The sequence below is a fragment of the Dysidea avara genome, chromosome 6, assembly GCF_963678975.1.
Source record: "Dysidea avara chromosome 6, odDysAvar1.4, whole genome shotgun sequence".
Taxonomy (NCBI): domain Eukaryota; kingdom Metazoa; phylum Porifera; class Demospongiae; order Dictyoceratida; family Dysideidae; genus Dysidea; species Dysidea avara.
This window is the reverse complement of record NC_089277.1, coordinates 24,084,623-24,111,315: the sequence shown is the minus strand read 5'-3', so window position 1 is coordinate 24,111,315 and position 26,693 is coordinate 24,084,623. Positions and strand designations below refer to the sequence as shown.

At 36.9% G+C, this 26,693-nt stretch overlaps 3 protein-coding genes across 5 annotated transcripts; 1 reads left to right on the top strand and 2 right to left on the bottom strand.

The window, feature by feature from the left end:
- The first annotated feature begins 1,925 nt into the window (after window positions 1–1,925).
- Window positions 1,926–11,336, top strand: LOC136257751 (solute carrier family 35 member F1-like). Of its 3 annotated transcripts, none has more exons than XM_066051053.1 (7): window positions 1,926–2,074; window positions 6,787–7,081; window positions 7,296–7,461; window positions 7,508–7,667; window positions 9,129–9,181; window positions 9,220–9,374; window positions 10,560–11,336. In XM_066051053.1, exons 1-7 carry the CDS (start codon window positions 2,034–2,036, stop codon window positions 10,812–10,814), a joined length of 1,125 nt encoding a protein of 374 aa, XP_065907125.1. In that variant the 5' UTR covers window positions 1,926–2,033; the 3' UTR covers window positions 10,815–11,336. The 3 variants fall into 3 exon arrangements, with proteins under 3 accessions (XP_065907125.1, XP_065907126.1, XP_065907127.1); XM_066051054.1 differs by having other exon boundaries at window positions 1,951–2,074; window positions 6,777–7,081; window positions 10,560–11,335; XM_066051055.1 differs by having other exon boundaries at window positions 1,973–2,074; window positions 6,867–7,081.
- Window positions 11,337–11,984: 648 nt separating this feature from the next.
- On the bottom strand, window positions 11,985–15,315 carry LOC136257748 (uncharacterized). Its single transcript, XM_066051049.1, has 2 exons — window positions 15,143–15,315; window positions 11,985–13,263 (listed from the first exon to the last, which is right to left on the bottom strand). Exons 1-2 carry the CDS (start codon window positions 15,219–15,221, stop codon window positions 12,041–12,043), a joined length of 1,302 nt encoding a protein of 433 aa, XP_065907121.1. The 5' UTR covers window positions 15,222–15,315; the 3' UTR covers window positions 11,985–12,040.
- A 5,022-nt stretch (window positions 15,316–20,337) lies between these two features.
- Window positions 20,338–24,727, bottom strand: LOC136257749 (uncharacterized). Its single transcript, XM_066051050.1, has 2 exons — window positions 24,567–24,727; window positions 20,338–21,603 (listed from the first exon to the last, which is right to left on the bottom strand). Exons 1-2 carry the CDS (start codon window positions 24,643–24,645, stop codon window positions 20,387–20,389), a joined length of 1,296 nt encoding a protein of 431 aa, XP_065907122.1. The 5' UTR covers window positions 24,646–24,727; the 3' UTR covers window positions 20,338–20,386.
- Between the last annotated feature and the right edge of the window lie 1,966 nt (window positions 24,728–26,693).

Here is a 26,693-nt window from a genome sequence, read left to right as displayed (position 1 = left end):
ACCTATCCATCATCTTTTACATTAATGGAGCACATAAAGCTACCTGCAGATTATGCGAGTATCATGTGGATTCCAGAAAAATATATTTTGCATTAGAAAAAAAATGTGGGCTTGTTTGTTGTGTGCATATGAAATGGTTGCTATAGTCTGGTAACATTATCTAAGAGTTGACTGCTAATAAAAACTTTACTAGAAAAGTAAAGTGCTTTCATACAGCTATCATAATCAGTCTGCAACAAGTTATTGCAATCTCATTGTCCCTCGGAGCAATTGTAGCTACAAAAAGCGGCATTGGTTCCTCTGCAATGTTATCATTTCTATATGGTGTGCATAACTTGTGTTGTTAGGCACATATCAACAGTTCCAAATAACTTTACTGGGTACTAATACAATAACGGGTAGAAATTTCAGCTATTCATAAAATCAGTTGTAGATGCATACAGCTCATTTTTATGTAGCAAATCCATTGGCAGCCACTCAATGTTTAGAATGAAAATTGATATAACCATAATGGTTCTATCATTGCATGTATGCAATAAAAAAGTCCATGAATTTTTGAAATTGGATCCACTGGTACTCCTGTTAGGACACTTATTGTTAATGGTATGTTTCAGTTTCATTTCAGGAAGTTAGCCTAAACAGATGCGGGCAGGTGAGTGGCTCATTAGTCATTGCATGCAATTTTACATGCACCTCACTTTCGTTAAGTAAGCTGAGTGCTCTATTAGAGTGTTTCGATCTGTTATTATTGATCAACCAACTCACTATCTTATGAAGTAAAAGGTAAAGTCCCTCCCATGGCATTGAGGATGGGACTTCAGCTCATCTTACTAGCCTTCTTCCTCTACAATGTACAAAATGCTAGAAAAGTGACAAACAGTGGTCGTTGTCTTAATAGCAATGCTAGCTGAAGATGTGAAACTAAACATCAACAGTAAATGTCCTTAGGAACAGCAGAATAGTAAAAGTACTGAAATATACATACCATGAATATATACAAGGTAGATGGTGGAAGCTGCATGCTGTAGTATAGACCCCCTCAGAGGCGGATCTAGAAATTTTCAGAGGAGGTTTCAGGTTCTCTGGAATTGCAACTTCAGCCTAGCTGCAAGTTGAAGACCAAAAAAAAGGTCACTACGTGGTTTTGAATGCTGTGAAGGTGGTTTAAAAGGCAAAAGTATGAAGTTTTGCCAATAGAAAAACCATAATATAATAATTTTTATCACCCAGACAATTCGTAGGGGCACGCGCTATTTCAGCGGGGGTTTCTAGAAACCGCCCCTGACCCTCCCACTCCTTTTGCATGTTAGTTACATTATGATTATATCATTGCATGTAGCTAGGTAGGTGAATGTATTCCATATACTTGTTTGGGGACTATGTGTAGCAGTTGTGGGTTTTTGTTGTATACAGAGATGCTACATGAGATGCTTGCCAATTGGACCATGCACTATATATAGCACATACATATATGGCCATTGTATGGAATCCTAATTTGAATGCACCATGATATACAGGTATCTACAAGAATGCACCACTATTGGGGTCAAGCATTGAAAGCTGTTCGACACCACATTCTGTAAGAGCTGCCAGTGATAAACCCACCACTTTGATATGGAATCAAGCAGTAACTATCTGGCTATCTGTACACTGAATGAATATGCACTTTCCATTGCATCAGTTGTGCAATGTACATGCTAGCTATATCCATGCATGCCATCACTGCATTCCCCTAGTCGCTGTATTAAAGTGTATTTCTACATCACTATAAGCTAGTTACCATTCTAAATACTAAACACTGTATCTAGTACACCAGGCCATAAGTGGAATTGAGCCTCTTCATATCACCAAAGTAGTACAAGGATTCAGAGCGGGCGCCACTACAGACAATTATTGGTCGCATAATGGTACACGTTAGACCCTATATATATTATGGCTATAGGTGTGAGAATTCTATTAATCTTTCGAAATTGATTGGTAGACTTAAATCTTAAATCTTAGACAAGACTCATCAGGGTCTTTACTATTGTGAAATGGAGACAAGGACAAGGCGGAAACTCAGCAGTCAAGTTATGTAAGCTACTATAGTTACGCCAGTTATGTGACAATATTAGCAGTATGTGTAAGAATGATTAATTCCGCCATGTACACGATGACCACCTTCAGTAAAATCGCACTTTCCAAGGCTTAGCTAGGTATTTAACCCCAGGGTGCTTAGTTTACTCTTAGCTATAGTATGTTCACGTTGAGCTGAACCCTGAAGAACAGCTAAAAATTAAAAGTGGATTTTTTCTCAACAGACTTAACATTTCTGCCAACCACATGATTATTGGTAACAGCAAAGGTGTCAACAACAGACACGTACAGTTTAATTCCATTACAAGTTCGGGAAAGGGCACTAATGGATACTGTACTTATATGGCTTCTCCATAAGAAATGTATTGTGAAAATTTTGATTGGCCGTAAATATTATGTCAAACATTTGAAGAACAAGATTTTGAAATATTTTTAGCAGGTCAAGCAGTACTACAAATGAGCCAAATTTCAAGATCATGTGTAATTGCATCCATGAGTTATTAAATGTTTTTGAGGATTCAGCTCAACGCGAACATACTATAGCTACGTTTTTTGAATGGATGAAATACAGAATGCAGCCTCATAGCTACCGGGACGATAACGGGTGGAATTTTCTTTTTTACTCGATGCTTCCTTCTTATTAGTTATAGTGTTACCACTTGACATGCAAGCCGTGAATAAAAATCCAACACTCCAGAACATCATGTCTGCATGGTACTGAGCTACCAAGCTGATGACGGCTTGGTAGCTACCATGCGGCCCCTATACTTTCAGCACATGCAGTTACATATAAATGATGAATTGTATTTGCTCAAGTGTAGCTATTAGCTAGATAGCTAAGTCATATGTAGCTGCAGGCGATTAGGCTGCATGGCTAAACATTTTCTCATATCAAAACTTGCTATTGGGAATTGTAAACCAAAGTGGTCAAAATAAAATTTTACATAACATCAAATTTTGCTATTAATTCTTATGAATTATGCAAAGCCATTATAATAGCTAAATATCAACTCCATGTCATTTTGGTAGTCTTGCTTAGTCAAACCAGTTGGTTGAAAAACCTTGTTGGCAGCCATCATTTCTTGCCCTATGTAAAATACATGCATTTTGTACTAAATACAAAAAATGCAAATAAGTAATCATTAGTATCCATAATCTCTACAGGACATTACACAAAAAATTAAAGCCCTTGAATTGTTCTACATGATTCCACCCGAAGTAATGTTCTAGTGTTACCATAGTAACATTTATTTACTATGATTACAACATAGCATGCGCCCCCGTGCAATTTATATTGGAGAATTTAATTACTCAGGTGGGAAAACTCCCAAAAAGCAACCTGTTACCCTCAACCAAATTCGCTAAACTTAGTATCATTCTACGTGTCAACACTTGCTGATTAAGAATCCGGCTGAAGTAACTTCCTAACCAATTATTATACTGAGTTACATTATAAAACATACGAAAAAACAGGGTTTTCCTGCTGTTTTAATACGTATCTGAATGCGTAATTTGGCGATACAAGACTCTATCCTGCCTTTTCTCTTCGTAACTTCACAAACTTCTATATATCACTCGATTTGCCATTGATCAAGGGTTCTGATGAGCCATACCATATCTCCGTAAATTAAAGTATGTGGAAGTTATGGTGCCGTATTTAATAGACGGTGTCATTTTTGCATATATTTTACGTTACGGATTTTTATAATGTATGGTAAAAGTTGACGAATGTTTTGATATGTAGAGAACAGTCCGGCATCAGATTGCTTAAGCCTATAACCGTACAGTTTTCAGCAAACTTAAGTTATATGAGTTATGAATGAAAACACTGCAAGTAGCTATGTTGTGTTTAAGCAAGGGTAAGAGTGGTCAACTGAAATACATCAAGGGATATCACTGAGTCAAGTAACACCAGTAGCTACAACCTGTTTACAAAATAAAGGCTTGACATCATCAACAATAAGTACCAGCCTGCAGAAGAAGTATAAATTTGATCAAAGGTAAGCCTCACTGCCAAAGATTTGTTCCCATGAACATCTGCACAATTAAGTATTGTTATTTCTTGCATGTGACAGCTGCCATTTGTGTATTTTTGGTACAATGATACAGTAGTTAATACCTGGAGTTATACTAAAAGTGTAGGGGTCTGTACTACAGTGTGCACGTCACACAACATTAGGCCTGGCCAAGTTGATTCACAGTTTATCGTCCAGGATATTTGAAAAAGTCATGCGGGCGGGAGGTAATTTTCATATTTCATCATTTTTTAACATAGAAAAAACATTTTAAAAGTAGCTTCACACAGTTGCTAGCTACATACTTTAACAATAATTGCAAGCTTATTTGATTACGTCACTAGTTTACTTACTCATTTATACAATCTCTCTTTAAAAATCGATTTATTGAAGGTTCTAACGAGTCCCTGAGGGCGGGGGATAATCGTTACGTTTGTTACATTGTTGCACACACCATGTTTCAATATACAAAAATGAGTTCGGGAGCGTAAGCAATGATTATCACATGAGAAATAATGAGTTATGAAATTATTGCTCCATTCCTAAAAACCCATGCGGGCGGTGACGATAAACTGTGAATCAACTTGGCCTGGCCTTAGTAACAAAGCTTTGAAACTTCAGTATATAGCACTTCCAAAAGAAACTTCGGAGGGTGTATTGTTCCAGCCCTTCAGGCTATGTTGGAATGTGAATGGTCTTTTGTTTATACTTAAGAATTCTTAATTGGCATTAACATAATAGGCTTAAGAGCCAAAATTTAATTTAATTGCTAAATGTGAAGTGTTCACATTTATTATTAATAAGAGAAACTGTCTCGCTAGTGCATAATTTTTAAACCCCAAATTTATAGATAAATCCATGATTATTGCATGTAGCTATTTAATTGGCAAATATGCTATCATCATACACTTCAGTTTGTCTTGGCATTGACCTGGCATGCACAGCCATCATCAGCATACTGACATACTTTATATATTAATGTGTAACTAGCTGAGCAAAGAAATGTCATGAAACATTTGTCAGCGTTACATGCATGCATATGCATGTATACACACTAGATGAAGGATCCAACAGCCATTATTTTAGAACACACACACACACACACACACACACACACACACACACACACACACACACACACACACACACACACACACACACACACACACACACACACACATTCACTAAAGGCCCACTAAAGGCTGTACCTGTACAACAGTAAGTCAGAATCTAAACCAGATATCCATTGGCTGGAGAAGCCATATGCATTGCCTATTTAAGAACAATTAGCCATATAAGTATATACATTAGTAGAGGTTTACTACTCATCAAGCCACCACTGTAGCCACATAAAACAATTCATTGCTTGAATGGCTACTAACTTTGTCACCTGATCTGTTTGATGTGTATATAGTTGATATCTGCATGGGTTCATTTCATAATTCCTGAAGGACACAAAGGAGAATTTATTATTCTCTGTACAGGAAGGCAACAGCCTGTGAAACAGGGCATCTGAAGTATAACACTAAAACTCTGTTGAATGCAGAAATAGTCCCTGGACCATTTTCCACTTAAACCTCGAAGTCTGTGATAAAAAAATCACTCTACATTAATTTTAGTGGTTTTGTTACACCATCTTTTCAATTAAGTTTTGCAACACAAAAAGTCAGAACCTATTATAATAGCTAATTATAACGTTAATAAAAATAAACTCTGTGCAACAGACCTGTTTGTGGTAAAGGCCTCTTACGAGGCTAAAGGTAGCTGCCACTTCATGTTGCTTGTTGTAGGAGACAAAAGACAGCACCTTGCTATAAAATCCATATGACTCCATGTTAAGTGCTAGTATCAAGAGTAAATACTAACATAACAGAAACCTCCTAGGAACTGTGTCTAACAGAAGAACTCAATCTTTTTGTCCTTCTGGTGAATTGTAATAGTAAGTTATTTCAAAAATTAAATTGTCTACCTGTGATATCAGTAACAGACCAAGGGTACATGGAAGGTAAAGGTCTCTAACAGACATACAGTAGTTAGTGGAACTTCTCTTAAAGAACTCTTCATGTAAAGAACACTTCATGTAAAGAACACTGTACATTCCTCTTCAAATAGGAAAATTTGATTAAATTAATTGGTCCCAAACGTGTCCTGAACACTCAAATACTCTAATTGAGAATAACTGCCACCACATGTAACACTTATTCCACGTCATTTCATTTGCGAACATTACCTGCTGAATATGTCTGTGGCATGAAGCTGCAAGTAGAAGACTTCATTACTGAGCAGTTACTGTCCTTTGCATCCCATAGCTACGTATATGTATGTCACAGTTATAATTAGACCATTACTACTGTATGATCATTTAAATCACCACTGGAGTGAATTTGACCAATCCCCACAACTCATTTTATATACTTGTATCTATAGTTTATCATTGCATCCACTATTGTACAGCATGTATAAGCAAATTCTTTTGAACTTTGTATTGTATAAAGCCATTAAAATTTTGACTGTATCTTACTATGACTATTTAAGTATTCTCATCATTACTCATCTAACTATACACTGCGTTGCGTTATATAAAGAGTTTATAATTATTAAAAAGAGTTGGTATTTATTTGAAAGGTTAGCTGCGTGAATGAGGTTGGCTTTTGTTGAGACATTTACAATCCGTATTATACATAGTTGCTTTTAGGTACCTTCTTTATGTTCTGGTGACTGGTCAGATATTATCATCATTTTGGACTGGGTTGGGAGTATTTGTTATCCTACTAGACAACCACACAAGGAAGGACATATCTACTACACTGGCTGCTGGTGTTTACTTTGTTCTCAGTTTAACCTGTGGACCATACATGGCTCTGCAGAGAAACTTTGTGGCAAAACTGAAGACTAACTGGTGGAAATTTGTTATACTGGGGATTACTGATGTGCAAGGTTCTTATTTACAGAATCTAGCGCTGAAATATACCACAGTAACAAGTAGCATGGTAATGAAATTGTTTTTGTCTCTCCCTTCATTGTATACATGTACTGTATGCATGTAGATGGACTACACACATGGTTCAATATTGCTGATGCACACATGCACACACACACACACACGCACGCACGCACGCACACACACACACACACACACACATATGCAAGTACCAAAATTACTCATCGTGAAACATGTATCATCATTATGTATCCATTCAACAGGTTATTGTTAATGGTGCAAGTGTAGTGTGGGTAGTTGTGCTCTCCATCTTCTTACTGAAAACAAAATACAAGCTTGTCCATTATGTTGCAATGACTATCTGTACTGCTGGTGTGGTAATCTTAATCTTTGAGGATTTCAGCAGTCATGACAAGCATGCAGCCACAGGTTAGCAATGCCAGAATCATTGATGTAAAAATGATACTGTTGATAGGAGGGCATCAAGTATTAGGAGACTTCCTGTGTATCCTCGCTGCACTAGCACAATGTATTAGTCTTGTTTGTGAAGAATTTCTAATCAAAGAAGAAATCGGTATAATAGATTATATGGCCATGTTGGGATTTAGTGGAGCGCTGGCCTCAAGTATTCAAATGTAAGTAAAGCTATATGTATGAGTAAAACGTAACGTTTTAATGTGCACAGTAGAACTATACATGTACTCTTGTATATAGCAACTTAACTGGTTTTCTTCAGGGAAAATAGCTGCTGTCACCATCCCGCATGTATGCTACAGAGAATCTTATATTACTGTACAACCTTCAATTAGCTATAGGTACGTAGTATTACAGAACAGCTTGTTTGTTTGCACAAGAACACTATGTGCATATACCATGATAATTTTTAAAGACATCTCTCTTAACTATATGCTTTCCTGCAGTTTATAAGCTAGTAAACATCAATATTCCCACTTTAGAATCCCTACTTTTACATATATATATCTCACAGAAAATCATAACTCTGCATTTGCAGTATAATCATAACAATTATATGTGGCATAACTGGACTTGAATTAGTAGAAAATAGTTGGACCAAAAAAATTAAGATTGATTTAAAAATGGTTATATACTGCATGGTCAAGCTCTTGCCTGGAGTGCCTGGGTGGCTCACTTTATCAATGGTGTACTGTTGAGGCAGCTGAGTTGAGTTTGAATGAAAATAATTTTGTATAGATACAGAAAATACTCTAATAGATCAGTCAGGTATGCCACCCATTCCATATGCCCTTGCTTATTGTATTGTCAAAGATCAGGATACTCAAATTCATAGCAGTAGCTACTTGGACTTTAATACCATAGTTCATCATTAAAATATTTATGTTGGCAGTTTGGTCAGCCAAAATTTTTCACTTGAAAACTATTAGCAGTACTGGAATCGTAATTGTGAAAAAAAGATACTACTGGTCTACAGTACCTCAGATAATAGGTGTGTTTATGTTCTCCATCCACATGCATTGCATTGCAGTTGGGTTGTGATTGTTTGTAGTATGTAGCATGCTACCTCACGTACTACATCCGCTAACCAGTGTTGAAGTTTTTGGCCGTAGTGCCTGTGTTTGATTCTATAACCACTCCTTACAAAGCTATGTTGGAGATTTATTGATAGAGCAATTCTTTCTTTGAGACTTTCTTGTCTGTGTAAAACTTTATGCAAGTTTTTTTTGTAGTTTTGGCCAGCAATTACGAAAATTGTTCAATGAAAATTTTAAACCATGAAATCATTTTAGCTGAAAATACTGATTATTTAGTGTTGGTCTTGCTCCATCTGGTACCTTCAAAACAATATGCATAATGTCGTACTATTGCACTATTAATTATGTACATGTGCTTATAATTATGTGTTTCCCTTTAACTAAGCAAGTCCAAACTACCATACAACAGGAACTATATATTGATGGAACAATAAGTGAATTAAACAATAAACACTCACTTTTATGGATGTTCGATGACTTAAAAAGTTGACAAGTTTAGCTGATTTATCAACTTTTCTTTTATCAAATTTTGCGTTGTGTAGTAGCTAGATTTTCTTTGCATGCTGGTTTTGATAATTTTTACAGGTGTATTTTAGACCACAAAGCTCTGGTTGAAATTGCATGGGATCTTCCAGCTGGTATGAGCCATACATCACTGTACATTTACCCATTACAGTTCTTTACTATTTGGGTTACAATGCCTGCAATATTGGCTACTACTATTTGCAACCGCTGGTCCTGATATTCTCATCATCGATGGCAATTAATTTATCAAACCTCACCGCTAATGTGTACAGCTTGATATTTGCTGTTTTCTTATTTGGCAACCAGGTTGGTTCGTGCAATTCATATGGTGTATGTAAGTTTATAAATTGTTCATGTGCACATAATACTTCTTTAAGTTTGATTGTATCTTGACACGTGGATTTAAGATGTTCATGCATAACAATTACTAAATAATCTGTATCACTATTATAAATACCACAATTATAAAGGTATGTGGGCACACTCTGATATCTTTGTATGTTGAATACCTGCAAACTACACACTTGTGCATTGATTGATCAAGTCCAGACATGGTTCTAAGGGTGTTTCACTGGTTTCTGGAAGCCAATCAGCTTTTCAAAATTGAAAATCCATATATTCTAACAGAACAGTCAGCTGAAACATACTTTTAGTGACTGAATGTCATAAATTTCCTATTCAATTCTCCAACACCTTTAGGCATGTTAAACAAATCTAACTAAATCCAACTCTCACTATGCATGGGTAATTCGGATGTTCTATTAGTTTAGGATTGGCCAAACCAGCTACTCAACAGATTTTGTAGAGCCGCCCCTGGTCAGTCACCACTTATAATGCCTTGTTTTATGGCAGCATTGTTGTAAACCCTCATCACAAAATTAAAGCTGCAACCGAATTTACAAAAAGGTACCTTTTCACACATAAACATCTGAGTTTGAAACTTCATACCTTTAGCTATTATCGTTGCATAATAATAGTTTTGTAACTATCTGGCTGTGCATACATTTTAATAGGCCACTTATTGTTAATTTTATGTTTCAGGTAGGGAAGTTAATTAGCCAAAACTAATGTGAGTGGGTGGCTCATTATTCGTTACAATCTTAAGACTATTATTAGAGTTAGCTGAATGCCCTATTACAATTCTCTATCTTCTATCTTAAATTATTGGGTTAAAGTCCGGAATTGGGATTGGTCTTCAGCCCATCTAGTCTTCCTTTAGCTTTGTACATTTGTTATAACTTCTATACAGTCATTAAACATTGAGATGATGAAATAATTGTCAGAAAACTCATAATAGCGACCAAATTTAGACAGTGAGACATATATAGCAACACAGGCGAGGGTCTGAAACATGAAATTACAATAATTGGCCTTAAACAGAGTAAGAAGTCAACTATTATAACACTTTGTTTGCTGGCATGTAAAATGTGTGAAAAGAGTATACCTTTTGTAAATCCAGTCACAAATGTATTGTATTTCACATTCTTACAGTTCTCAGCATTCTACATCGGAGGATTTGTGGTGATCATGTTTGGACTGATCCTATACAATATTATATCAGTACCTGAAGGAGGTACAGACCAGTCAGTGTTCAGTATTGGCTACTGGTACAACTATGGACACTCACTATTCTGCGAGTGGAGGTGTTGTCCTCCCAAATATGATAGACTGGTTAACTTGGACGATTCAGATGAAGGCTCTGCTTCACATAGTGAAAATAAATCTTTTATTGTATGTAGTAGCTAGCTAGCCACTTAGCTATTCCATAGTAATATTTTTTTTTACAAAATTATTTTAATTTACATAATGTAACCTGTGAACTAAGTCCCTTTTACCCATTTCTACTATTGAATTTGTGTTCAAAATCTGACAATTTCTAGTGGTTTGGACAGCCTATCAATACAACAATCACATACGGAGTTACTTTGCAGGCTGAAGTCTCTTTCTGGCTAAGAACCCGCTTAGAGGCTAACCACCAACTGAATCAGACGATCACACAAACACAAACCTTTTAATATCATAACTGTCATATTATGAAAAACTGCTTCTTGCATGGTTCTTAGTCACAAAGAATGATGATTAGGAATGCGCCGATTTTGCCGGCAAATTTTTTGGGAAATACGTTGGTAGCTAAAAGCAAAGAGCAAAATGCTGGAAATAGGTGGAAAATTGGAAAAATGGGCACCAAAGAATGGCAACTTGGTACATTTTGTTTGATAAAGATCGAGATACTCTAATAGAACAGTCACGCATATAGTATTAGGACAACATAATTATGCTCATAGGAAACAGTGACTAAAGATCGAGATACTCTAATAGAGCAGTCACTATGTACAAAATATTCTAATAGAGCAGTCACACATGCTTGTAAACTAGAGATACTGCAATTAATTTTTACTGATGCTCAGCAAAACAGAAAAAATTCGAGCAAAATAGGTAAAAAATAAAAGAATTGCTGGAAAGAATAGGTGGGAAAAAAAAGCAAAATAGGCTCATCCCTAATGATGATCCACGTGCAGCTAGTCAGTGTTCACACATTATATGCACATAACTATGTATGTACATCTTATAGTGTAAAGTGATTTGTAACTGTTCTATTAGTAAGAGTATCTCAATCTATTTTACAAAATTGTGCAAATTGCAGATTTTCAAGTCTTACTGTTAAAACTTCAAAATGCCAGCATAATTCCTGATTCCTACTCATACCGCCTATTGTTCTCAGAATTGTGCCAGCATATATAATTGCTACACATATAATCAAAACATTGTTATAATACTGATGTCTTAATATTTTATGTATACTGATCAATCAACTATAAAACAGTCACAGCTATGCTCTCATGATCATCCATATAATGCTATGGAATTTCCCTTTGAACAATATAGTGTTACCTTTTATCTACCAATTAATTATAATTATGAAAAGAAAATTTAATAAACAGCATAAAAATAGCATAAACTTGTGTGAAGAATTAATCTACTTTGTTACTAGTCACTTTACAGAACTCTTTTAGCTGTGCAGGAAGTTCCAACTGGTCGACTATGTGAGCCATACCCATTGTGAGAATGATGATGGCATTACGACAAAGACATTGTAGGCTTTTTGGTGAAAATCTCTTTCTCAGCACTAACGTTTCATATTTTTGATAATAGTATTCATTACCATTCCATGCAACACACATACTACCACGGCCACTGTCAATCTTCCCCACCAACTGTGTGTTTGCAACCCTATCATCTGGTAGATTAATGGGAGCATCACTGTAATCTTCTCCAACTGAAGGGTCACTGCCAGTTATTGTACGGCCAATGTAGTACAAGCGAGCAAATTCTCCACGGCCAGCAATTACAGCATTCCGTGGCACTTTTCCTCGAGAGTCTACAACCCATTCAAGCAAATCTTGATCCTCTACAACTAGCATTTCAAAGCCATCACTGTAGTCATAAATAATCTCAAGTTGATCCCATGTGGTATGAAGATGCATATCTGAACATGTCACATATCCAGGAATCTCATCATTGCGATCATACTCACTATTGAAGCATTCTGCTCTGCCAACATATAACACTTCTCCATCAGGGGCAATGCCAGCAGGAAACGCATTAGGTGGAAGACGATGACTGAAGATTTTCACCCACTCATCTTTTGGATATGTAAAATGACTTAACCTGGGCAACTGATGTGAGCAGAGAAATGAAAATTTGGACACTTCATATATCTTTCCATCAAAAGGTACATAAACATTAAAAGAGGTGATAGGTGTGCGGTGACCTTTCTCACGAAAGCCTTCAACATACCAAGCATGTCCGATTCCGACAAGTGGACAATCAAAATCTGCTAGAAATTTGCTTTTGTTATAATCTCCTACCACTTTGCTCTCTTTGATAGTATGGGGGTCAACCCGAGCAACAAAATAGAGAAGTGATTTACGAGTTTTGTTTGAAAACACAATATCTTCTGGGAAGTACTTTGGAGTTTTCTGAGAATAGTCATCACACGGCTTCCAATAAAACACCACAGAGTCTCTACCAGTCAATGCTTCATACCTCACACAAAGCTTCAGTGTTAACTCCTTGTCACTTGTGTTACTGTAGTCACAATATACTATCATTTCTTGTGAAGGTGTGATAATTCCAAAAGGATATTCATTAACATCACGACGAGGCTCATACTGACCAATGTAGAGGGTCTCACCTAATAGAGATTATGTTAACCATTATGCATACAGATACGTACAATAACATTGGATAAAAGTAAGATGTATATCAAATTTAGCTCATCGTTACTTATAGGGTGACTCTGCAGGACTGTAGGTAAAGTATGAGCATGCACAAGATGGCCATGAGTCCAACTCTGGGTTAATAATTTTTCTTTGCACATGCAAACCTCTTCATAGGCATGTACCTTTTTCACAGATACTACAAATTATTGGTATCGGAATCACTAATTCTGTACCCAATATATTGTTCTTATCAGAATATCAGTAAATTTCCTTATTAGTGCATTGCGAGACATAATATTTCAAAATTTAAAAGTACTGTCTGGTGTTAATGATTGAGTACTGATGAGTACTATAGTTTTAGGCATAAATATTTGATAGGCTTTATATCAGATACAAGCAGATTTCCAGTAGCAACAATGGTGCACACAATGTATTAAAGTACTAGGTGTACTGATGTAAGTGTTCTCCTGATGACCTGATCAACAAGCAAAGTTCATTAAATTCCACTCCACAATCTTAACAGTGTCCCTCGATATTGTCAATCTTTTATATATAACAAAGCGAGTTAATAAATAGTGGGTCAAGTAATAAAAACATCCAGTATTAATTTTACTACTACAGTGCCAAAGTCCTTAAAAATTTTGTTTTGGCCTTATTCAAAACTTCTATGGTATGGCCTTTTATGTGTACACACACCCATAGTACAGTATTATTAAGTGTTGAAGTACAGGCTAAGGCTTTGGCCAACAGTAGTACTAAATTAAGTACCTTCACTTTTACTGTTTGTGTTCGAGAATTGACTTCACAATAACTTTATCAAATGAGCATAATTATAAATTTAACAGAAATAATGGAGGGAAGTAATAAAATATCTAAGGATAATCCAGTAGTCTTGTTTCAATGTATGCACCACTATAGCTAGACCATTTTAATGTTTTCCTCACTTGAGTTCTAAACATGAGATGCCTCAGATGATGCTGTATTTCCTAGGCGGTATGTATTTGGCAGAAAGTTTGATATACAATTCAAGCTCGAGATACCCTAATACAGCAATCAACCTAATACAACAGTCCAATAAACATTATAATTATACTCCGATAAATTATTAAAATCACTCTCATGTTCAATCTCAGACGGACTAAATTTTACAGACCCCCTGGGGGCATGCCCCCTGGTTTGGCATGCTTTGCATGTTAAAACTGTCAATAAGCATATTGGTTAGTGGCTAGCGGTTTGCTTTTAGTTGTAGTCTAGTATAAGATTGTTCTTGCAATGTCCTTTTGTCTATTTTTCCTTTTGAAAATTATGGGTTATGGGGGTGCCACATTCAAAATTTGCCCTGAGCCCCCTAAATCCTCTCATCGGCCTTGACAATGGTGCACACACTGTATTAAAGTAGTGGAGTATGTGTTCTCCTGATAACCTGATCAACAAAAAAATTCCACTTGACAATCTTGACAGTGTCCTTGATGGTGTCACTCCTTTATAACAAAGTGAGCTAATAAATAGTGTAACCTTAACATCAAGTGTTAATTTTAATACTCCAGGTCAAAGGTCGGAAAAGGCTCTTAGTCACAGGTCAAAGCGAAATTTCGGCCGGTAAAGACTTTGACCGCGGTCGCAGGTCTACCTACAGCGCGTACCTACGTGACACCCCTGTAGCAGGTTCAAAGTGTAAAGTTGGGGAATTTAAGTAGGGTTCAGGTCGACATGTCGACTGTGTTAACTAAAGCATTACTAAAAGGCCGCCGGGTATAACGATCAAGACAACCACTTCATTGTCCCAGCGGGCAGCATGCAAGGACGCAAACACAATCATACACTGTACATGTACTCCATACGTAAGTCTACCTTTCACATTCACTCCTGCGTGCACTGTTCCTGGTGGAACGTGCCCTTCAGCCGATGCAATCATCCACAACTTGTCCATGTTCTTCAGTGATAGCTAGTAGATAATATTATGGGTGTGTGTTCTATGCCTTGCTGTTGAGAAACTTTATACTTAAATAATTCAACATGCGCGTGTAAAGTTTTGATGCGCTTTAAATCAGATAGACCATAGCTTATGAATAAATTCCTGAAATTGAAACCAAGTTTGATTGAAACGCTACGAGTGTGAGTGGGTGGAAGGGAATGCCTTTATACAGGGGCACGCGCATCACATGGGAGTTTCCCACTTTATGACAGAATGATGGCACCATTACACACAGTCTAACTCGCTTACTGGATGCAGACATGCCAACTCTCACGCATTAGGCGTGAGTCTCACTCTTTGGCTAGTAATCTCACGCTCTCACGCCTAACCCTCTGTTTCTCACTCTTTCAGCTTAGTTCTCACGCATTTCTCACGCCTGATCTACTTCGTAATTAGCCCTGTGCTTAAAATTGGGCAGACCTGTGCTTATTTTTGTACTTAGAACATGCGACGACCTTTTTTTTTTTTTTTTGGTCTTCACTACCAAAAATCCTGGAGCTGCACTTGAATCTGTTCCACATTGCCGGTAGTGTTTGAGGTCTCACTCCTAAAATTGTTCAGAGGTTGGCATCTCTGTGGATGCCCCCTCCTAATCCTTTCCCTGGCTGAGCCATGAAAGTAAATCATAGTCCTGTACTGCATGTCACGTTGCCCACCTATGTTGATGATGTATTTTTGTACAATTTTTTTTTTAATATAAACTTGATCTGTACTGTCATGTGTGTCTCAGTAGCTATACGTGTACATGTGTTCACTGAATCAGCTATACTCATACAGTCTGTGGTAGAGATTTTGAAATCTGAAATATTATTCACGATATAATTTCCGTATATTTCTGGGTAGCTACTTACCATCACACAACTTGAATCAGATAGCTAGTCTGCTTTGAAATCTTCAAGAAATCTTAGCTACCATAAAATCTTTGAAATCTTGATTGAAAAGATTTGAAATCTCTTACAGGATTTTTCAAGTTTGTGAACTGCCTGAATTGATCAAGCCGGCAGATAGTTTTGAAAGTTGGAGATAACTCTATCAAGTGTACTCTAATAGAGCATTCATAACAAATATCCATCTACAAACACAGTAATTCTATTAAAGTAAGAACTACACACAGAGAAAATACTAACTAACACAAGTCACATGTTGTAGCTAACTATGTAAATGTAGCATTGCATGTGACTGAGGCATGCAAAACTGGGTGTGAGCTTATGGTTACTGCTGTTTGGCCCAGCAGGATTTGAGGCACTTTTGTTGTGTATTGTCTTTGTAATGGTTTTAAAGGCGTGCAGCATATTATTGGTGGTCACCAAGCATTCATTTTCAGGGGAAACCCCACTAAACAATACTGCCATACTGTTTGATCAAGATACATAGTGCAATTTCTACTATAACATTTGTGAAGCATAACATAACAATTAATTTTTTACAAATTTGGTGAATGTTCTATTAGAGTCAGCAAATACAGTCATCATGGATTTTGCTACATTTCAAGATTACTTTTAAGCAGAAATGCTTAGCACAGTGGTATATATAGACACTATACAATGGCGGATCCAGGATGGGGCATTCCCCCCACCCTCACTTGTGGAGAAGCCAGCCATGCTTCTAGTTAAAATACTAAACTTTGTCAGGCAAAGATCGGTTTAGCCACAAAACTCATTAAAATATGCACAGCTCCTCCCTTGCCAGCTCCTGGATCCGCCCCTGCTATAGGTATTAGGGACTAATAAACTTACTTTCTGAATAATTAATCACATTACAGAATGTGTCAGGCATGTCGCCAGTATAGCGGTGTGAATATAGCTAGTTTACAATTGTAAGGATTTCATTAGCTATATAAACAGCTATCTGACCACTCAATATGTCAAAGCAAACAAAGTGATTGTAAGTATATAACTGCTACTGATATAAGCACAATTATTTTGAGTTACTCTTAATAAAGCTGTCACTCATTTTTTGATTTATTTTTGTTGAGCACACAGCAATCCTTCAAAGAATAATCATCGATAATTGTAGGCTTTGATGTTTAGAGTATTATTAGCAGTACTAGTACTGTATGGACTAATGAATTCATTGCAACTAGCTATATGAATCTTGTTTAAGATAATAGTGGCAACATATATAGTCCAGACTAAATGACACTTATAACCATATAATATAATTTGCACTTGTATGGACTTCATTAGTTTGATAAGATCAATAAAGCTGTCTGCACACATCAATTAGCTCTCCATACAACAATTTGTGACTTATGACAAAGCCAATTTAAAACTCTCTACTAGAGCGGTCTTTCATTTTCAAGTATTAAATAGTTGGTAATGAACACGTAGTGAAAACCGACAGCCGTTGTTAAACTACTGTGGTTTGCTTGTAGGGACAGCCCATCAATTTAATACAGAGCCATTTACTTTGTTGTCAGTAGGTTCTTTATTATAAGAACCTTAGGTTGGCACTATGAGGCTATAAAATTCTTTTCTTGCTGACTACTTCAAAGAGTGGTAGTTAATGGATATCTATCTGATTGGATTAGTGTCCAGAGTGGAGTACTTCAAGGTTCAGTCCTTGGGTTCTTATTGTTTATATTGTATGTCAGCATGCAACTGATATACCCAACAGTGTAATTACCTCTAAGATGTTTGCAGATAACACTATATATATGTCATCAAAAGTTTTGATGATGGTCTTAAACTGCAAGATGATATTGATAGCGTAATGCAGTGGTCAAGTATCAATGATTCAGCTGGTTACTGCTGCAAAATGTAATTAATTATGCAATTTTGGTAACTCACTTTGTGTATCATACGTTATGAAGAATTGGTGTCTACTGTAGAGCTGAGCGATAGTGGCGATCAATTGATTATCATGATAGCTATTAACAATCGTGATCTTGATAGTATACTATCGTGCTATTGTGATTACTTATCCATATCTGCGCTTAGTCAAAAACATGGATAACAAAAGCAAACATGATAGTAGTGTTGAAGTTCAGAAAACTGTAAATGGCTAGTAGCTTCACTAGCTTGAACGTGGACAACAAAGATAACAACTGTAATACTGACACATAACAATTTTTAGTGGAGTGTTAGAAAAGCAGATATGTGGTGTGTATGTAATTGGAGTATTCATGTGTTGTTTACATGAAGTTGAGTGTCTTTAATAACTGCTAGTAACTATCGTGATATAAAACCAACTATTATGTGAAGTATGTGATTATGATAGTTGTACTATCGCTCAGCTCTAGTCTACTGACCTGAATGAGGAGAAGGACCTTGGTGTGTGGTGCACGAGTGACCTAAAACAATCCTTACATTGTCACAAAGCTTCTGTTAAGGCTACGCAGGTTCTCAGAAGATCCTTTAACATTTAATTCAGTAGTAAGTAGACATGTTTGTAGCTATTTTATCAATATATGGATAATGTTTGGAAACAATGCACAGACTAAAGTATACCCTGGAAATTTTAGCATTGCCTGCATGTATTAGGCATTCCAGCCCATTAAATAATAATATCGTAACACAATGCTATTAATTTTTCTATGGCTGTTATATTAAGAAACTGGAATCTTCAAGAGGAGGTGTTAAATGATACAATAGAAACCAGGGTAAAACTGAGATTTCTATTGTATCACATGCTTCAAACATCTTAATGTTTCATATACGATGGTGCACAATCTACTGATTGCTGGTGTCCACATATCTCTTAGTCTACAGTCACGTATCCCCAAGGTTCTTAGCCACAAAGAAAGATTATCTATATGCATGCAGTGGCTGTGTGCACATAAAGTCAACTACAGGCTGTATCCACACGTTCAGCAGAGCTCAAGGTTCTGGCTCCTTGATCAGTATAGGCCTCAATAATGACCTCCTCACTGGCCATGGTCTCTTTAGTGGAATGCATCAGTACAAAGTTCCAACCAATAACTTTGAGTGAGCAAGCCAGATATTAGAAATCTCATCAGTTTTATTGCATCATTATTATCACCACCTTCGCAGAAGTTTAATTGTACATACCTCAAAGATGCTATAGCTAGCTTTCAGTTAGAACCATTAAAGGTACAGTATTTTCACATTACGTAATTTTGCATTGTGTATCCTGTATATATTTCATAGCTACATAGCCAATAATATTTTCAATTAGGACTGAATATTGCATAAGCAGCACCCCCTCTCCCCCTAAAAAAAGAAAAAAAGCTTATGAAAGATTGAGAAGCAGTCAGTCAAAATTCTCTAATAGAACTGCACATGCACCTACATGTAGCACTAAAATTTATAAATTACTTATAGTAATGCAGAGTTGCTGAATGTGAAAGCTTGCATCTGCAGCACCATCCCATTTGCACATTTAACCTGCTAGGATTTTTTTCAGCAAATGAAATGCACATGGTCCTTTTTATATGCTATTCTGTACATACTGTATATTATGCCAGTGTACTTTAGGCTCATAACAGAATACTCTTGACTGCATGTCAATGATTTCTATACAACTTTTGATCAATGCATACCGTGGACTTAGAAAGTATTATGAATTTGATATTTGCACACTAAACTATATATGTACTCTACATCAAAAATTTCACTCCAAGTCCTGAAACATATTAAATTCTGGCCGGTGTTTGCATCCCCCAAACTCCCTGCTCCATGTACTTACTACCCTGCCACTTTTCAAACCCTGGATCCACCCCTGCATATTATAAATGATATAAAAAGTTATGAAAGTTTGAAAAGTAGACAAATTTTGTGTGACCACATGCCCAGATTTTACAGGTCTAGTCAGTAAATGTCATTACTTTTGTTTCATTCTATGTATATATATAGTGAGCATTATTGCACATGTACACAAATAAAAGTTTATAGTGGCATTACTGGCTGGATTTTTTTTACAATGACAAATACGCTCACAAATCTGTATAACGATTGTTGTACTGATGCCTTTTATATTATGTATACAAAAGGTGATTACCATTAACAGTCACAGCTGTGCTCTTATGAATATCCATATGTGTTGCATCATTCCCCTTGCACATAGTAGAATGTTTATAAGTGATATGTAACTAAATAATTATAATTATGAATGTAAAAAAACATGGCATAAAATTACAACTAAAAAAATTGTGTGAAGAATTAATCTACTCTGTCATCAGTCACTTTACAAAACTCTTTTAGCTGCGCAGGAAGTTCCAACTGGTTGACTATGTGAGATATACCCATTGTGAGAATGATGATGGCATTACGACAAAGGCATTGTAGGCTCCTTGGTGAAAATATCTTTCTCAGCACTAACACTTCATATTGCTGGTAATTGTACTCATAACCGTTCCATGCAACACACAATCCATGACGTCTATCAATCTTCCCCAATAACTGGGTGTTTGCAACCCTATCATCTGGTAGGTTAATAGCATCATGAAACCAGTCCTTCCCAACTGAAAGGTCACTACCAGTTACTGTACGGCCAACGTAGTGCATGAGAGCAAATCCTTTACAGCTAACAGTTACAGCATTACGGGGCACTCTTCCCTGAGAGTCTACAACCCATTCAAATAAATCTTGAATCTCCTCAACTAACATTTCAAACCCATCATTGCTGTCATAAATTTGTTCCTGAAATCCCCACGTCGTCATATGAAGATGCATATCTGAAGGTGTCACATATCCAGGAATCACTTCATACTCACCAATGAGATGCTCTGCTTTACCAACATATAACACTTCTCCATCAGGGGCAATGCCAGCAGGAAATGCATTAGGTGGAAGACTATGACTGAAGATTTTCACCCACTCATCTTTTGGATATGTGAAATGACTTAACCTGGGCAACAGATGTGAGCAGAGAAATGAAAATTTGGACATTTCATATATCTTTCCATCATATGGGACATAAACGTTAAAAGATGTGATAGGTGTGCGGTGACCTTGCTCATGAGTGCCTTCAACATACCAAGCATGTCCAACTCCAACAAGTGGACCATCAAAATCTGCTGGAAATTTACTTTTGTCATAATTTCCTACCACTTTGCTCTCTTTGACAATATGGGGATCAACCCGAGCAACAAAATAGAGAAGTGATTTACGAGTTTTGTTTGAAAACACAATGTCTTCTGGGAAGTACTTTGGAGCTTTTTGAGAATATTCATCACATGGCTTCCAATAAAACACCACAGAATCTGCACCAGTCAATGCTTCATACCTCATACAAAGCTTCAGTGTTAACTCCTTGTCACTTGTGTTACTGTAGTCACAGTATACTATCATTTCTTGTGAAGGTGTGATAATTCCAAAAGGATATTCAGGATTAAAAGAATGATGAGGCTCATACTTACCAATGTAGAGAGTCTCACCTAATATAATGGACATTATACAGTAAGTTCTAACCATTATGCATAATACTTATACCTACTAGAAACACACACACACACACACGCACACACACACACACACTATACAATTATTTCAAAAATAATGTGGCTAAATCTCAAACTCAGGTTCACTGTTAATTTTTACCTGTGCACATTGACAGTATACACAGATAAACAGTAAAGCCAGTCTACACAGTAACCTTACCCCTATCATTAATCTTACCACCTGGGTTCAGGGATTAGAATTCCTTTAGATTTAATAAACAACATTTCACATCATTAGTTACAGTCAAAGCTTTAACAGCACTACTTTTAAAAGTTGACTGATGTCACACAGAAACCCAGCATTGTTACATTAGCAAAAGCTGTGGAACAGTTAACCATGTCAATTAATATTCATGATTAGTTTAGAAGGTTTTATCATGCTCCATAAACTTTTTGATATGTGTTCGACCTCAATAACGAGCATAGAGTACATGATTAGCTACCAGCCAAACTTATGCAAGAGTGTTAATATTGTCAGCTTCTACAACATGATCAGGAAGAGAATTCCACAATCTAATAGCTCTGGGAAAAAAGGAGTTCAGATAGGAATCAATTCTGGAGGGTAAGTGTAAATATTTCTTACTACTAATACTACGGGTGGAGTTAGGAGTGATTTGAAGGATGTGATTGTATAAGATATCTACTTGATGATTGATAAGAGTTAATTCGTCTCTTCTCTTTTCCATTGTTTACCAGTAAAGTTTGTGTAGCATGGTTGTAACACTTGAATGTCTCAAATAATCTCCAAATATAAATCTAGCAGCATTCCTTTGTAACATCTCTACTTGCTGTGTGCTAGCTTTTATGTGAGGGCACCAAATTACTGCCGCATACTCAAGAATAGGACGTATATACACACCCATATACAGCAATATGCAGTATAGCCATGAAACTTCTAATGTAAGTGCACATAAGCAACAAGAAAGAGCATTAAAATCTATTCCAGTAGTCTATTCCATGCAGTGTCTTACCAGTCCATTATTTTCCACATTTTAATAGTTTATAACTAACTCACAAATAAGGATGTGATGTCTCTGATGCTGTGGAGCTATGTATACAGTACAAAGGAATATCACACAAGGTTTTCTAGTGTCTGTAACTATGTGTGGTTACACTGATACACTCAAGAATGAAAAGCCTATTCCATTTTCTGTCATAAAGTTTCAATGAAACAGAAATAGAAGTACTAATAACAAAAAAGGATTGTCCCATCACAAGTTGGAACTCTAGTTAGCCTGAGGATGGCCATATGTGGCTGTACAGCTCCGAGATGTTGAATATAAAGACCTGTGCTGTAATGTCTTTTGTTTTACCTGAATGGCCCACAACTTGACCTAATTACTGATAATCTATTCCTATACATCTTCCTCTAAAATGGAAGGAAACTTAGTACAGTGGATGCTGTGGAAGGTAAGGAATTGTTGTAAAATGCATGAACATTAATATTCGGTACATGTAGCTTCATCCATTGGTGAGCTACAACATGCTGAATACTTACAACTGGCATATCTGGATGCTTTCAAATAGGCAATAAGATCAGTCGTCCCACATTTAAGACCGGTGCATTGTCGTGACCACTGTACCATGGTGCTTCCAGCTACCAGAGTAGGCTTGTGCCTAACATGCCATCATAATTTTGAGAATTATAGGTCATCTATTTCGTAAGAATAATTCTGGAATTATAGGATGCTTACAGGAATAATTTTAGAATTATCAGGCGTCAACGGGAATAATCGGTTAAATTATGGAACATGTCTCTTGGACGAGAGATTTTGAAAAGAAAGAGTTAAGCCACTACGAATGATGATAATAATCAAGACACATGGTAGTGTGTCGTGCGGCCCAAGAAGCCAGCACGCCACACCGTGAGTATGTTTACAGGAAGAAAGAAAACGTGATTTTCACACCTTTGTAGCTCCATGATCCCTTACTCGATTGGAACTAGTTTCATTACAGAGGTGCCCACCAGGTAGGCCACACCACATACCAAATTTGAAGGAAATCTCATAGCCACTTCTGAGATATGAGTGGCCAAAGTTTCGTTTAATTTCTTCGCCTAGGGGCTTCAATTTCTTTTCGCACACTTTGCAAAAATTGCTATAAAACACAAACTTGTACCTCTATTGTATCGATATTTGGCGCAAGTAAAGAGCGTATAAAGGTACATTCGCGTACCAAGTTTGCTATGAATCTGATAAATATCCAAGGAGTTATGAGCGTTTATTCACCTAAAAAAAAGATGAACTTTTGTCACGCCTACAGGGTAAACGGAGTAGAGGAATAACTTGAAAATTCGTGTGAACATAGGCTGATCATCGTAGGAGTGCCTTTTGGTGGTTAGAACAGCAACAGACTTACAGATACAAAGTCATAAAGCAAAAACCGAGCAAGTGTAAAATTGCGGGATCGAGATACTCTAATAGAGCAGTCACTGGGGGGCAAAAAAAAATGTCGAAAAAAATGAACTCATCATGACCAGAGTTCGAACCAAGGACCTCCATACCTAACGCCTGCATCCTTAACCAGTGATACCTCGGCTAATCACTTCACTTAATTTCTACCTTACAAATGAAAATTCTAGCTTAATAAGTAAAACTGATAAAATCTAGATTGTTCTAGAACATTCTAGCTATATTATCTATGGTGTTTCTAATGCCAATGCCGCATTGTTTTCATAGTGTGACGCTACGGAGGAGGGGGTCTGAAGTCGGCTTCATTATTAACTATAACGTTAAGCGTACCAAAATCAGATGCCCCCTTAGCAGTTGTGTATGAAGCAACCTCAAAACCTCTGTATTGGCTGATTAGCCAGACGTCACGTTGAGTGTCTCATATGATAGTCTCGCGAAGCCAGACAGCCGGGCTGAGCCGGCGATCCAATGCGATCATACAGTCAGTACCTTTCACATTCACTCCTGCGTGAACTGTTCCTGGTGGAATGTGCCCTTCAGCCGAAGCAATCATCTCCAACCTATCCATTGCTCTTCAGTAATGTCCTTCACAGTCTGGTGCTACCCACTTTTCGCAAAAAAGTAAAGTTCTGGCTCGAGTACCGGTGACCACATCAGTTCAAAGGAATGCAATCAGCGTATACTGAATTATATTCACGACTAAGAGAGTGAAACGCGCCCCGAACCCCAAGCCACATGCTAAAAAAATAAATAATTAAAACTGATATATCACTCACACTACTGGACAATATATCCATGCTATTACCATGGAATTCCATGATCCCCTTGAAATACCCATGGAAGTTGCAGTTGGTATTTTCATGGGTAATGAAATACCTATGAAATGAATGGAGCAAAATAGTGTACCAATGAAAAACCCATGAATGAGTAAAGTTTTCATGGGTTGGTATGTATGTACAACACATGAAGTACCTGTGAAATCACACCAATGAAAAATGTGTGGAAAGCCTATGAAATACATTCATAGGTTTTCCATAGGACTTTCATTGGTATGATTTCAGAAGTTTTTCATGGCATACAAACCCATGAAAACTCACTAGTTCATGGGTCACTCATGGGTACAATATTTTACCCCAGCATTTCATGGGTATTACGTATTACATTACCCATGAAAAAATTATCAACTGAAACTTTCATGGGTATTTCACAGGATAATGGGAATTTCATGGCAATAGCATAGATTATTGTCCAGTAGTGTCAGTATTAGTATCTCGACTCTCCACCTGCAGGCTGTTTAGTGATTAAGTGATAAGAAGATTGAGTGGTTGCTAGTTAGTTACCAGTGACGAATGAAGGTTTATAGAGTCTATTATCATTTGATCTTGATATTGACTCTTTCCCCCAACTGGACTGCCTTTCACCTCCTCTTGATTGACAGAATTGAGGAATAGCTGGAGTATAGCGTGATAAAGGCGACTATGACTACAAGGCCAGCAAAGAAAATAAGTAATCAAATTGCGTATGTGATTTATTATAAGTATTAAAACTAGCTAGTTGTGTAGCTATACCTGTTGAAGCGCTGGCTGTGCAGGACTGTGCATGTACAGGACTACATGTATATGGTCCAATCAAAGTATGGCAACATGACATGGGGTATCTGATCATGATTCATGTAGGAATTTGCCGGAGGGAGGGGGTAGCGGACCAGAAACCAGACAACAATTTGGGTTGGCCTCAAGTATTTAGTGTGTTGTAGCTTGCCAATGGTTGAAGCTATGTATCAAATTTTCACACGTTTTACACCAATTCCTTACCTTCCAGAGCATCCACTAAGGCCACTCCAAATAAATTTCCTGCCATTTCCCGTCCACCACCCGCATCTGGTTACTGTCAGCTCTAAATAAATTATTCCATATTCTTCCATTATTTATATATATTTCCAATTATTCTTGCATACTGACTGGCTTAGTAAAAGCCATCTTGAAACAATGTCAACGTGTTATCAAGTCAGCACAAACTTCATGTGTGTGTTATTTTTGCAACTTGAAAAAGAAGGAACATGCTTTTGTGCAGCTTTTTATAGCTGTGCCAGGTAAATAAAGCTGCAATCTCATAATGAAATAATGAAAATGGACCTCCTGTCCACATGCAAATATGCCTGAGGTCAGGATGGGAAACAGGAAATTTATTTGGAGTAGCCTAAGTTTCCCGCCATTTTAGATAGTTTTAAACCGAGGTTGGAAAAGAAGGCGTAGGGATGAATTAGGCCAAGTTGTGGGCCATTCAGGTCTCAAAGCTGGCTTAAATAAAAGGAAATTCACAGCACAGGTCTTTATTCAACACCATGGAGCTGTACAGCCAAATATAGCCACCCTCAGCTAGGTTGACCAGAGCTCCACACTGCACGTACAGATCACCACTTTGCTTGGGAAAAGCAGCCAGCAAAAGCAGACCACTCAAGTATAGCTGATTTTGATTGTGAAATTAGATAATTTATTCATGTAGCTTTGTGCTCTTGCAAGAAAAATCAAATCTGCTAACATGGGTGATAAGACCGGTTTTCCCAGATCCAGTCACAATTAGCTATAGATTATAAACACATAACACATTTATGCT

Coding starts and splice junctions, on each gene's coding strand:
- LOC136257749 (XM_066051050.1), bottom strand. CDS start 24,645: ATGGATAGGTTGGAGATGATTGCTTCGGCTGAAGGGCACATTCCACCA. Junction 21,604..24,566: donor CGCAGGAGTGAATGTGAAAG/GTACTGACTGTA, acceptor CCATTATATTAG/GTGAGACTCTCTACATTGGT.
- LOC136257751 (XM_066051053.1), top strand. CDS start 2,034: ATGGAGACAAGGACAAGGCGGAAACTCAGCAGTCAAGTTAT. Junction 7,082..7,295: donor CCACAGTAACAAGTAGCATG/GTAATGAAATTG, acceptor TCCATTCAACAG/GTTATTGTTAATGGTGCAAG. Junction 7,462..7,507: donor TGACAAGCATGCAGCCACAG/GTTAGCAATGCC, acceptor TACTGTTGATAG/GAGGGCATCAAGTATTAGGA.
- LOC136257748 (XM_066051049.1), bottom strand. CDS start 15,221: ATGGACAAGTTGTGGATGATTGCATCGGCTGAAGGGCACGTTCCACCA. Junction 13,264..15,142: donor CGCAGGAGTGAATGTGAAAG/GTAGACTTACGT, acceptor AATCTCTATTAG/GTGAGACCCTCTACATTGGT.